The sequence below is a fragment of the Cryptomeria japonica genome, chromosome 3 (assembly GCF_030272615.1).
Source record: "Cryptomeria japonica chromosome 3, Sugi_1.0, whole genome shotgun sequence".
Classification (NCBI taxonomy): domain Eukaryota; kingdom Viridiplantae; phylum Streptophyta; class Pinopsida; order Cupressales; family Cupressaceae; genus Cryptomeria; species Cryptomeria japonica.
This window is the reverse complement of record NC_081407.1, coordinates 700,481,326-700,496,093: the sequence shown is the minus strand read 5'-3', so window position 1 is coordinate 700,496,093 and position 14,768 is coordinate 700,481,326. Positions and strand designations below refer to the sequence as shown.

The following is a 14,768-nucleotide window of genomic DNA, read 5'->3' as shown; positions in this document are numbered from 1 at the left end:
TGTTAAATGTACATGTTAGTAAATATTCTTACTTGAGAGAATCATATCTAAGATTTAAATTATAATTTTGTTTGAATGTGACTTTTACCCAAAACATAAAATGAACTACTTTTATATGTTTCCTTTATTTATTTTTTAAATCCTAAACAAAATGATTTTTTTTTTTTTTTTTAAATTAAGTTTTAAATTATTGTAATGGTGTAAATTTGGAATTAGGGTTTCAACAATAAAAACTACTAACTAGCAAAATTTACCATACATTGAAAGAAGGGAGTTAATCCAATAAATCTGGCCACAATTTGATTAGAAAAGGGGCTGAGAATACTAATCAAATTTACCAATTTTAGTGGGGTGTGTGATTCTCCTTTCTAATTTGAATTGGTAATGTAACTATGAAATTAAAGTAAAATGAGGGATTATTGAAGTGATCTGATAGAAACTTTAAGCTACAAATGTCCCACGAAGCCACCAACTAAGATTTTCACAAAATAAGATATTTGGAACCTATTCACAAAAGTTCAGCCCAATTTTTTGGGACTAGGTAGCATAGATCTGCTCTAGTCCTCTGAATTTTCCATCATCAAAAGCTGGCCTATTTATCACTATTGACTCTATATTTATCACTATTGACTCTACCAGATTTCCTATGTACAACTCTACACCTATTTATTGCACACAAAAAGAAAGGGAAAGATGTTGGGGATAGGGGTTTGCCGTAGTCAAACCTTGATTTTGGAATTAACCATGAAGAAATAATGCAAATATTGAAATAAATGTTAGGGAGATATACCTCAAATCTACAATTTTTGATGATGATGCAATGCTTTTTTAATATAATCGCAAGTTTTGAATGTAATGGCATGACAAACACATGAACATGAAACATCCTAATCACACACACATGTTTGCATGAAGATTGATGTAACTTTTCTCCACAATGCTTGAATGATGAATATGCATCCTTGAATCTCTAAAGATTCTTAATGATAAATGCTTCATGGATGCATAAATACTAGGGATGGAGTCTTAGATCTAAAATGAATTGATATGATGTCCAAGTATATAGGGTTCCCTAGGTATATTACCAATTAGACCAACCTCTAATGGTCATGTGTAGCCCCGGGAATCAAATTCTATTGGGGAGATATAGTACCAACCCCATTTTAAATTGGGGCCCATTTGAGAGGGACCGAAGTGTTTTGGGGTACCCTGGTCCAAACCAAGGCATTTCATTCCCTGGTCCTTCTACAAATCATACTAGAATAAGAAGCTAGGAGGGAGAGTATTCCAGGATAGGACCCACAAAAGAATGTTCATGACATCAAATTTGGAGAATAGGGTTAAATCGGACCTAGAGAGGAGATGGGGATAGGACATGCTAAAGTGGGAGCACAAACATGAGGTGTAAATTGGATCAATTACAATTTACTCAATGCTGTAAAATTACTAATTATGGTTGTATATTAACATGCTATTGAATATCATTTAATTTAATTTAATGATGCATTAGACTATAGTTTTCAAATTATTTAATTATAAAACTATAAGATATGATGTATCTTGCAATATAGATTATTTTAAGTCCACCTTCATTTAATAAATATACAAAATTTAATTTTTTATGTAATGAATAGCAATTGAATGAATATTCTTCATTGGTGGATTGTAATCTTGGGTATCCTTCCCTTTATATTAATAATTAAGATACATATTTTTAGAGTTTTAACATGTAGACTTAAAACTAAAATCTCCTAATTATTAAAAAATAAACTATTAATAGACACCATCTTAACATTAAACAAGTTATTTCTTAAAGTAATTGATATAATATCTCAATATCTAGTGGACCTAAACCCAAAACATACTTGACGAAAGTCACTCACTAGCCTCAAACCTCTAAAATTTTTCTTTGAAAATATTGTTTGTTGTGATAAAGGGTTTATGTTTTATCTAAACAACACTATTGCTATCATATAAAATTTTCTTGTTGAGAGGAATACCAACACCAATGACAACCTCATTTAGGATAATGTCTAGGCTACCTAAAAATTATTTTTTAGTTTTAATAGGTCCATCAACTTATTTATTGTATCCTTAAATCCTCTCTTAGATCAAAGAGAATGACTAAAAATATTGACACCATAACAGTATTGATCTTGTACCTATGATTTGTAGATAAAAATTACTTTATGAGAACCCAATGTAGAGTAAACAAAACATAGCTATTGTTGAATTCGAAGATGCTTCTCATCCTAAGTCCATTAATATAGCTAAGGAATCCTCATCTTGTTTGTAGATCAAAACACCTAGAATATCAATTGTTCAAGATAGTTGTAATTGAAACATCTAAAATGGGGTAAATGGAAGAGAAAGTTCATTATCATTTTGATTTCCAGCTTGAAAGATTCAATCAAAATAATATCATAGTGAATCATCAATTGAGACAAGAAAATTGGCATCAATAGATTATTTCATTTACACCAATTTCTTTTATTTGACTACAAACATTGGTTGTGATGATTATCTTAATTGTGTTGAACTTCACTATATTTTAGTTAACCCTTAGTGTTTGTTAATATTTGTATCTTGGTCCAAGAATTAAAAATTCTTATAATTCTTTTTGCAACCATGTTGATAAAATCAAATTCAATATATATCTTTTTATATATGTGAGTTATAATCTAATATTCTACATTATTTAGTGGAGGGAACACTTCTTGCTAATTTTTGAATTAGGGGATTTGCTCTTTTGAACTACAATGACAATTATCATTAAGTCCCTTTCTATTTCTACATTAGCGCATTTAACAATTTTACATATTTGAAGGTAGGAATAAGCTTGAATTATTTTTCTTAATTATAAGTGTCTTGTTTACTTTTCTTAGACCTGCAACCAATAAGATTTCTTAAATCATTTTTATAATATTGCCTACCCAAAACCCCATCAAAATTTATTTTGACCAAATTTTATGTTGGTGGAATCCAAATAACTTCCACTCAAAGAATTTACAACTTACCTCGACCAACCATATTAATTCAAGATCAATTGAATAAAATGATATTATGACCAAATTATATTTTCACTTAAATTTTAAATTATTTTATAAAATATACATATGTTTGACTAAAATCAAATTTATTTTTACATTAAATTTAATTAATTAATTAAAAAATGGGTATATTTATGGGATAAATAAATTTCATTTTAATGTTGGTTTGTCCTTATTAAGTTTAATTTAGCAATCAATTTAAATATCAAATTATTAATATCTATTTTTTTAATTTATTCTTTTATTTTATAAATGTCTGGTTATGTTTATTCCATAATCTAGTTTTAATGTATTTTTCATTTTGTAATAAATTATTGCAAGAAGCATACTGAAAACAATTGAGAGATATCAGAAGTGCACATCAAATGTAGACGTTCTCAAATTCTCAAATATGACTTCTCATGAGGTATCATCTAAACTCTTCTTAAAGAATATTATTTATTTTGACATATTTATTTTTATATTCTAATTTTTATTATATGTTTAGATCATTTAAATGCTTTTACCATTGTCATCTATTTATTATGTTTACTATTATCATATATTTACTATATCTTAATCAATAGAATTTAATCCCTATAATTTATGTTTTATTAAATAATTTTTTAGTAATTGTTTACAAAATTTATATGAAAAAAAAAATTCTAATAGAAATGATATTAATTATAATATTATTTAATAATCATGAAGTAAATTTTACCATCTTGTATTTTTATCTTTTGTAATTAATAATAATTTTAAATAATGAAAATTGATTATAAAATATTAAGTTTAACAAAGAAAAATCACTAATCATTTAAAAAAATGCAAAATCTAAATTCCAAACCGATACATTATGATATTTTCTATTAAAAACTAAGATGTTTAATATGAAACATTTTACAAATATTAGCATGAAAATAGATCCTTAGTATGAACAATATAAATCTTAATTTATTTGTTTGTAGGTACTAACATGCTAGGAATTATCTAAGGTTTACAGTAAAAAACTCAAACAAGTGCTTTGCAATTATTTGAATTTTTCTCGTGCATGGTGCTTGTTTGGGGGGTGATCCCTTAACCCCCCACTTCATGTGCCCTCTTGAGAATCCAATTGAGAATTCTTTGTCTTCTCTTTCACCTAAGGAGACGCACTTTAGTGGAAGTTGTGGCTGCCTTGGGTCATCTTGTCAACCCCCACTCTGACGGTGTCATTTTGTGCTATCATTATCCCATTGGGGGATGGGCGGGTTTTAGTAGATTTGGTTAATTCCACTGTTGTGGGTGAAGGTTTGATGAACATGCCTTGTAGAGATCTTGCAAATATATTTATTCTTTATTCTTGACGCCCCCCCCCCCCCACTTGATGGTGTTTACTAATGTTTTGATGAACATTCCTTGTAGAGATCTTGCAAATAGATTTATTCTTTATTCTTGATGCCCCCTCCCCCTCCCCTTGATGGTGTTTACCAATGTTTGTGTTGTCCATAATCTCTTGGGTAATGGGCTAATTGTAGAGGGTAAGGAGGACTCCACTATTGTGAGTAAAGTTGTGAATGATGTGCCTTTTGGGGATCTTGTGAACTACTTAGTTTGTAGTGGCTGGAAGATTGTGCTCATTTGATTTTTACCCAACCATTGACATGGTTCATAGTCAGATCTCCCAAAAGTGGAACTCAAGAGTAGTTCACTGCAAGTGCCATGTCGAGTGACCTATTTCTGTTTAAATTTACCAATCAAGGGAGCTTGTTGTGATTCTCAACAAGGTGCATTAGTCCTATGGTTAACACCACCTATCATTATGCCGATGGAAACCAGGGTTGACCCCATTGCAGATATGAACAAAATGGAGTTGGTTTGAATTCTCTTGTCTGGCTTACCTTTATGGGATGAATAAATTTTTAAGTGTATTAGAAAGTTGTTTGGCCACTATGTGATGTAGGAGTAGGAGCAATCTTTTATCACCCAAAATGAAATATTATATTTTCTTTTTGTTTCATGGTTTTTGTTTTTTTTTCCTTGGAGCTCAGTATGGTAGCTATATTATATAAGACATATAGAGGCTAAAAATAGCCAAAAATAGTCACAAGTTATTTTTAGGACTTTTGCTCATTTTTTGTTGTATGAACATGAAAATTGGTCCCAAGGATTTAAATTAAAAAAAATAAGATGATGAGCGAAAGAATCATCACAATATCCTTTACAATTTGAAAGATATCAAAGTTTACATCCTGAGCAACCTCCGCAATGAAGCTTAAAACTCAAAATTGAAGACTTTAGAGGCTCCTGAAAGGTTCAAAATCTAGACAATAGCAAATCAGACGCCCATCAAAAGTTGTGCCACCAAAACTCAAGTTTCAATGAAATTCCACCTGGGTGGGAAAAATGAACCGATGGACTACTAGAAGCCGAAAGGGGGAAAGTTACACATTTTAGAACATTCTAAGGTGGTTATAGGTGCCATATAAAGGGGTAAATGAGGGTTACAAAGGACAAATCATGTAGTGTAGATTGTGGCTCTAGCTTGCAGATTTATGTAAAAGAAAGTCCATGTGGCTAGCATGTTATTTTTTGAATGTTATAATCATTTCCTTGAGATAATATAAATCAAGTGTTTCTTTCTTGAATTTTCTAGTCATTTCTCTATTGTTATTGTGTGTTTGAGTTTGTAAGGGGAGTACCCTTCATCACTATGTTGCCACAAATGGAGTGTCTAGTACTAAATCATATTTAGTTTTTGCTCATTTTTATGTGAATATTAATATTAACAAAAAAATTCCTACTTCTACCTCCCTATAATATAACTTAGGAAAGTGAACCCATACCATTTTATATGAAAATGACATATTTTTTTGTCAAAACTATTCTAAATTTCACCTTGTCTTTGAATGTAAAGCCCCAAAAAGGCAACCTCTTAAGTAGACGAACCCTATAAAAGAACCTTTTAAACTAAAGGACCCTGTACAAGAACCTCTTAAGTTGAAGGACCTTGTTCAATAGCCTTCAAATCCAAAAGACCCTATTCTTTTGGTGGAGGAGGCCCCAAACGTTGTAGACTAAACATCTCTACAAATGGAATTGAGGACTAACTACCCATTTAATGTTGAGATCCTTAAAACTATAGAAATTGCACCCAAACAAAATATTACCACTCCCTCACAAGTAATCTCAAATGATCCTACATAGACTCCCTTAGTTGAGTCCTCTTCTCCCTCACCAGTGGCCTCAGGAAAACTTGTGAACCACCTTGGGCCCCAAAGGATGGCAAAACTCCTCCTACCACCCTAATCTAAAACAATGGCCCCATTTATTCTCTAATCATTGAGGTTATTTCTCCTAGAAGCTCATCCTTTAATAACCATTTGTCTCCCTAGATCCAATCCCCTTCCAGCTCTATTTTATCCCCTAGATCATGTTTGAGTATGCCCTTGGATGGTGAATAGTAGACAACATAAATAAAAAGACCAAAAATAAGAAAATTGATGTGGGGGTGGAAACAAAGGCTATCCACGCTTTCAAGTTCTTCATAAAGGAGGTTATGAGAGAAATCGCCAATGGAAGTCAAACGACCTTGGAATCATCCTCTAAATCCTATAGATGAAGATATTTTTATGAAATATGAGAGGCCTAAATGGCTTTTAAAAACATGTGCTCAAGAATAGTATCCTTGAGAAGAAGATTTATATTCTTTTAATTCAAGAAGTTAAAATGACTAATGACTCTTTTAAAGATATTGCTAAATACCCATGGCCTAATACTAGTTTCTTCAACAATGATGCAAATGGTGCTTCGGGTGGCATTATTACAATATGGGACCCTAAGAAAAATTTACTTTCTCTCTTGTATTTGACCACTAATATCCTAGTCATTAAGTTCTCCAACCCTCACTGCTCCTAGAACTCGATAAAATTGTATGCTCCTAACTCTCAGAGAGCTCACCTACGTGTCTAGGAATATATAGCAATACAAATTATGGCTGATAGGGACTCCTACTAGATGGTGGATGGAGATTTTAATTCTCCTCTTTTCCCTTCTAAAAAATTGGGAGGCCTTATGGATTTCACTGATAGCATGTCTGATTTGGATAACTTTATAAGAAAGATGATCTTAATGAACATTAATTTTCTTGGTCAACCCTTCACCCAGTCCAACCATGAAAAACGTGCTAATCTCATTCAACTCAAATTGGACCATTTTTTGGTTTCTTCTAATTGGTACATTGGATACAACTTCACATTGCATGATTTTCCTAGGACTATCTTAGATCAAAATCCCATAATTCTCACCTGAGCTAACAATCCCATGAAAGGACCTATCCCTTTCTGTTTTGAAATTATGTTGTTGACTCATACTAATTTAAAAAACTATATTTTGGATTGGTGGAACACTCTCATCCATAGTATTGCTATGTATAGAGTCTCCCAAAAATTGATCCTTATATAGGAAAAAGTTAAAGGATGGAAGAAATTCACTTTTTGGAATATTTGGCCTCAAAAGAAGGAACTAAACTTTAAGTTGAGTATCATCCAAGTTAAAATTGATAGTGGTGATCTTTTTAAAGAAACTTGCGTTGAGTAAGAAGCTTTAAGGGGGAAATGGAAAGAGAATTTAAAGAGAGGAAATATTTTTGAAGCCAAAGTTGTGCATTCAGTGGCTAGAGGGAGATAGAAACTCTACTTTATTCTATATATTTTCTCTCAATCATAAGAAGATAAACACAGTTCAATATCTGATGGATGATAATGGTCATTAGATCATGGATGATGCCTATTTGGGAGAAATGACTTTATATTACTTTCACTAGTCTTACTTGGACTGTAATAGGAATGGTGACCCTATTTTGGGAGAAATATTTTCAAATTGTTGACCTACAACCTTGTCAACAAAAGAAAAGTCTCAACTTATTGCTCCAGTTATAGACTCTACAAATCCCTTGGTCTAGATGGCTTCCCCCCAACCTTCCTTTAAGAGTACTAGGATATTGTGGGTTGTGACATCACCATGGCCACTATGGATTACTTTGAACTAGTAAACTCTTTAAGAAATTAAACAATTCCTTTATTGCCTTGATTCTTAAAATTGTAGATCCCACTATATTGTCTGAATTCAAACCTATTAGTCTATGCAATACATTTTATAAGATCCTTTCTGAGATCCTTGTTAACAAAATTAAACCCATGCTTGGTAATATGATTAATTTCAACCAAAAAGGTTTAGTCCTTGTGTGACAAATTTTGGATGCTTCCTATTGGAACCTCTAAAATTTGTGTATTTTTCCCTTAAATTATTTTCCCGCTATTGTCCATATCAATAGATAAATCAAATAAAGTATAATTATGTGTATACACAAGTTAAATCTCCTTTTTGTCATAATTCAATGTGTTTTCTAACCTAAAAATCCCAAAAGTTAGCACCAAAGCCTTTAGATAAATTAAATGTTTGAACCATCAAGAAACACTAAAAGAATTGTGTCCTTGTTATAAATTTTATGTGTTAATCAAGGAGTTCATATTCCCCACCATTTCCCTAATAATTTCTATGTACCTCACCTATTATTTCATTTGGACCATAATATAGTAATACCATGGATTATCGCTATTTTGCAGGATCCTTGTCCTATTATATTAATAAATCTATGAAATAGTGACAAAGAAAACAAATCTTATCAAGGTATCGCTATTTCACAAGACCTATGTCATATTATATTAACAAGTCTATGAAATAGCAAAAAAGAAAATAAATATTATAAAAGTATCGCTATTTCGCAAGACCCATATCTTATTACATCAAGCAGCTTGCGAAAAAGCGACAAAAGGAGCTAGGCTCATAAAAAATGCCATATCGCAAAAGGGGTTTAATGTTGAAGTGGAGACACTAGGATATAGAAATAAAAAACTAACCTAAGGCATTGTCACGATATCACTAAAGGGTCTTAGTAAATAAATCATGAAATTACGGTATAGTGATAGCGTCCAAACAACATGTTGCTATATCATAGGAAGAAATGATATAGGAAAGGCAAGTGTTGCAATATAGCGATAACTATTGTCGCCATTGCACAACAAAGAAACAAGACTGTTAAAGTGGATTTGCAATATGGTGAAAATAGTAGATGAGCCAAGTTGAGAGTGATGTCAGCATGCCATAACTCAGGTTTTTGAAAAGGTGGTGAAGCTGTTAATGGAACATATGAATTAAAAGAGAAAATACCCTCATGAGCTGCCATTAATAATTGAATTTTTTCTTGAAATTTTCATTTTGAACTAAATAATTACATAGTGTGAACTTTGTGACAAGCAAGAATAGGCAAGAATCATCTCCAAAATTACAAGTACTCCATCACTCCTTGAGCTGAAAAATTTCACATAATCTAGTTGAATTTCAAGCAAAATCATAAATTTAAAATTCCTAAGAAGGGAGAAGGGTCTAAAGTAGGTGAAAGATCTAAAAAGGGTGAGGATTCTAAGAAAAAACCTTGGTCATCTAACCCAATAGATAAGAAGAGGCCACTGCAAAAATCCTTAGTAGATTCCTTCCCTAGGTCAGAGGACATAGAAGCCAAAAATGTGTTTAAGGATAGGCTCGAGGGATGTAGGGATGCCTCCATTCCCATAGCAAGAAGGCATTTGTTTTGGCACTTTTATAAAAGCGGAGATGGAAAGGTTCCAATATTGAATCCTTGAACTTTGGATGTGGAAAAGTTAATAGTACCCAATATTTTTATTGATGTTGAGATTATTCAAGTGTTGGTAGACAATTATCGTCCATTGACCGAATGGTAAGAATCCCTAGTGGAAACCCACTGTTGGTAGTTTTATGCTAAACAAATAGGCTTTGATTAGGGTTGATTTAGAGAAATTTGACATAGACAACACTAGGTTGAGAAAAAACTTTAGAAAGGATGAGCTCCCATTCTATCGAAGAAGGGACATGAACAATAAGCATGTGGTGATAACAGGCAATGAGCCCTTTCATGTAGAGGAATTCCTTGTCTACTTCTAGAAAACATATTTTGGTCTATGTTAGGTACTAGGAGAAGATGCCAAGAAAAAAATTACGTCATTGATGTATATGTCTATGAGGATACAAAATTTTGAAGTAAATCTTCAATTTTATTTTTCCCTTGAATTAGAGAAGATAATTCACACTCAACTTATAGCATGGAAAGTGAAAAAGGGTTGTGACTTCTGCCACTACTCTTTGTTGTGTTACCTAATCATATATCAAAACAAACAAGCTTTTGGCCAATAGTTGAAGTTGGGAATGGTGGAAAATGAAGGGAACATGCTACTAGTATAGTTATGGTTCTATCTATGGGATAAAAGGTGCAAGGATTACAATTATGAAAAATTTCATGATTCATTTGTCATTGTAATTTTCCACTTTAAATCATCAGATTGAAAGATTGTCATTAAATTTGATGAAAGTAATGAGGTCACTTGGTCTTGATTTTGAGAAAGGTCATACACACAACTTTTTTGATTGGTTCTACATGGGAGAACATACTATCATCAGAGTATATGGGTGTCCTTAGGCTCACCATTTGTTACTCATGTTTGTATATGACATGACTGCATTCTTGGAGTTTATGTGGAAGATGATGTGGCTTGAAAGAGAAATTATGGAAAAAAGTAAGAAGGGGACATTTTTACGCCATGTAAATAAATGTGCAAACTTCTATATTGGATCAAATGTTTTGGAAAGGTTACAAGGATATCTAAAAAAAATTAATCTCTAAAGTTCAGTCAAGAAAGAATGTGTGATCTGGAAGGCCATGTTTATTCCATTAGTAAATTAATTTCACATGAGGTATTGATACAAGAAGATTTGATCAGGAACTATGTAACATTCCAAGAAATTGTGCAAAGAAGAAAGAAATGGCATGTTTTGATGAAGTTAGAGGAAGAAAAGAAAAAGAAGGATCTCAATTTCCCTAGATTTTTTATGAAGAAATAGATGAATTAAAGAAAAATTATTTGTATTTAGATAATTTTTAAAAAAAATAATATGGAAAATAAATAGGTGGTGGGTCTCCACCAAAAAAAGACAAATTACCACCAAAGAAACCCCAAGGGATTATAATTAATGATGTGTTTGATGAAGAATTAGTTCAAGAATCCTCACCTATCACACCCCCATCAAAAAGGTAAAAGAGGAATGACCCTGAGCTCTTAGTTCCATATGAAGAATCAGAAAGAGAAGGTAGCACCGATGAGGCCATCAATGCATTAAGAGATCTAAAGGATGATGAAGGGGTAGGACAGTCACAAAAATCTCCACTAAGGTATGAGGAAGGAGTACACATTTATGAAGGTCAAGTGGAAGAAGGGGTGGAGCTATTAAATGATGTGGATGAAAGATTGGCTATATCACTGAGGTGCATAGAAGATGATAAGTTCATTAATACTCCTAAGTTCAAAGGTTTCTAAATGAAAATAAAAATGAAGGAATTTGAGGAGAGGAAACAAATGAACCTGATGGGTGTGGATGAATCCAAACATGATCAAGTAATTGTACAAACTTTCAAGGAAATAAAGTTTGATGAAATACACATTACCCCTACATAAGCAAGAGAAATAGTCATGAAAAGTAATATGTTAATTGTTCTAGGAATGACATTAAAGAAAATGTTTTTGTTAGACCATGTGAGGCAACAAGAGGACCCCATGTTAGTGGCAGAATTTGATTTTGAAGAGGAGGTGGTACTAGATATAACCCAAAGACTAAGATTCTAGCTACATGGGTGAACTTCAAGAGCACCAATAAGCCAAATTTGGTAGATGTGATTAAGGAAACATGGGGAACAACCATCCTGAAAATCCTAAAAGATGCCTCCCCATTGGAGGTGCCACATTAACAATGCATTCTTCTATGTTCACCAGAGATGCAGTAAAGCATATGTAGAAAAAAATAATTGAACTTGAAAAGGGACAAGTGGAAATTAATGATGAGATTAACAAATTGTATGTTGAAAGATAATACAAAGAATAGTTAGATAGCCAAAGTAAAGCTCTTTCCTTGCATAAACATGCTACACCCAGGCCAACAAAAAGAATTGAAGATAATAAGGGGTGGCATGAAGAAAAGTAAAAAATATGAAAAGGAAATCAAAGAGTTAAATATGACCAATGAAGAAATTCTGCAAAAGATACCACATCAAATATATAGCACTTTTGAGAAAATACTAGCACATAGAGTCAAACTTGTCACTGAGAAGCTAGATGGTGTTTATAAGGGTTATGGGTCCTTGCTAAATATGAAAGATACCTTTAAAGAAAATATAACAAAATTAGAATCTTTGTCAAAGAGATGGAAACTATCCCATCACACTTTGGTCACTTTGTGCAAGGTTATACATAAGGATCCAACCGCTCCTCATGCAATAGAGGAAACTGAGAAAGTAATAATTATAGTCACTGAAGAGATCAAGTATCTTTCAAGTGAAGAAAAAAGGATGAAAGACAAAATATAATATTTCCACATATTCCAGCATTGGACCATACCTCACATTGTTGACAAGGACAAGCATATCAAAGATTTCAATGATTGGAGGAGCGAATTCTACCAAATGGTTCCCAAGATTGTAGCACACATGAAAGAGGAAAAGGACACATATATTAAAAGTTTCAATTTATTCTTAGATAGGATTTTGACATTATATGTTGGATATGCAAAGTTTATTATGGGTGTGAGCTATGACGGACAAGAGATGGAGAGATCACCTTGTAAACACACCAACTATCGAGAACTTCAAATGGCCAAGTGACTACAAGGTATACCAATGGGAGAACAGTTATTTGAAGGCCTCGGAGGACTAATGTAGCAGAGAGACCACCGATGGATATGAATTATGCCTTTACTAAAAGTGGAACCTTGCCAGACCTAATGGTCACAGGTTGCCACTCGTAGCATGATGATAAAAGGCTTAGTTGTATCCACCAATGAAAGATATGTTATGTTTTATTTCATTACATGTTACAAAGCACCTTGTTCATTTAACAAATTATTTAAATAATTTTGTTAAGTAATGGTATGAAACTTGTTGCTTCTCCCAATTTTGATATATAAGGGAGAAACCAAGACCAAATTAAAAGAAAAAATATATAGAGATAGAGGCAATAGTGTTGACAAAAAAATTTGTACTTTCTTTATAGTGGAAAATCATAATAGAAGAATCCAAGTTTCATGTTCTCAGTTACTTGTTGGTTGTAGATGATAAAATATGGTTGTCTCCAATGCGTGCTTTTTCATTTGTTGAAGTTAGATTATCAAGGGTATTTCTAATTTATCAAAGCAACTTTCTCTGCTCTATGTGATTTGGTTAATTGGTTTCTGTATGCCAAAATTAAAATTCCATTTAACAGTGTTACAACACATTGGAAGAAAATAACTGGATTAAGAAGAAGGGCCTGCTAACATTAATGCATGTCTATATAAGGTATAAACAAAGTTGAATGCCCCTTCAAAACCTGTTTTTGCCTAAATCCAAAACATAGTTGAATGCCAAGTAACTTGAATTTTGATCAGGAATTGGATGTATGAAAATTATTTAGCTCTGAAGGGAGGCACCGGTCTTAAGTATTTCAAAAACAATTTTTATTTAAGATTCAGTTCTCTATTTATTTCATTTTAGAAAATAGGTAGATATAGGAGTAATAAGGAATAGCACATTCATTTCAAACACTTGTGCCACTTTGAGATAAACTAAAAAATAAGTTAATTGAAAGTTCCATAAGGAGGTATAACCTACTTGGTCATTAAAAAGGGTACACCTACCAAGGTTTAGCAAAGCCTGAAGAGTAGAAGACATCTTCCTCCATAAGATTCTTGTTCTTTGGCCAAGTCAATTGCATAAACCCAATTATATAACTTGGCATATTCTTAGGGTTTTGCAATCTATTGATTTAGGAATCAACACATTGGCGACTCTTCTAGGGATAATTTGAAGCATCCTAGCTTTACCTTGAAATATCTGGATAAAATTGAAAAATCAAAATATGTTTCTCCTTTCACAAAAAAAGGTGGCAACTCTTACAAATCTTTTTTAAATAAGATCAAAGAATTTATGTATATTTGGAAGGAGGTTATTGAAACAAGGATACCCTATTCATCTTGTGAACATCAAGTAGAAGATGAGAAATAAAAATAAGAATTAGAATTATAAGGGCTCAAATAAAACCCTGACAAACCATACATCTGTGATTAATACCACTACTCCACCTATGGATCCAGACAGATCTCAAACTAAAATAATAAACTAATATTACAACCCAACAGTTAGTTGTAGAATAGAAATGTAGTATGGCTGCCTCACAGTATCAGAAAGGGAACTCCAAAAACAATTTGAAGAAGAAATAACTTTAGCCCGAGGAGCAATAGCATATAACCAAGTTTGGGTTGGGACATCAAATCAGCCATCAAGTTCGGGAAGTGGGCATAAAACACCCAGTACCCCTCTTGGATTTTTTTCTTCAACTAATCCTCAAAGGATGTGTTTCACTCAAATACATAATGTCGCTTTACCAGAAGCACAAGGTAAATCAACTACTCAGGAGTTACAAAACCAAATAAAGAAATGAGAGACCAGGTCAAACATTTGATATTAGTAGCACAAAGAGATCTTCTTGCCCAAGAAATCATAAGCTTGACATCTCAAAATAACATACACCAATCTCAAATGTAACTCATAACTCATTGTGTTGGTTATCTCTCACATGTCATCCTAGTTACAATAGAGTA

The 14,768-nt window shown here is 32.4% G+C and overlaps 1 protein-coding gene across 1 annotated transcript in view; it reads left to right on the top strand.

Moving 5' to 3' along the window:
* LOC131066959 (agamous-like MADS-box protein AGL11) overlaps window positions 1-14,768 on the top strand; it is a 219,519-nt gene that overhangs the window by 81,170 nt on the left and 123,581 nt on the right. Inside the window, exon 2 of the mRNA XM_058001863.2 lies at window positions 3,375-3,456. Within this exon, the coding sequence (XP_057857846.2) occupies window positions 3,375-3,456 (82 nt within the window). The remainder of the gene's footprint in view (window positions 1-3,374; window positions 3,457-14,768) is intronic.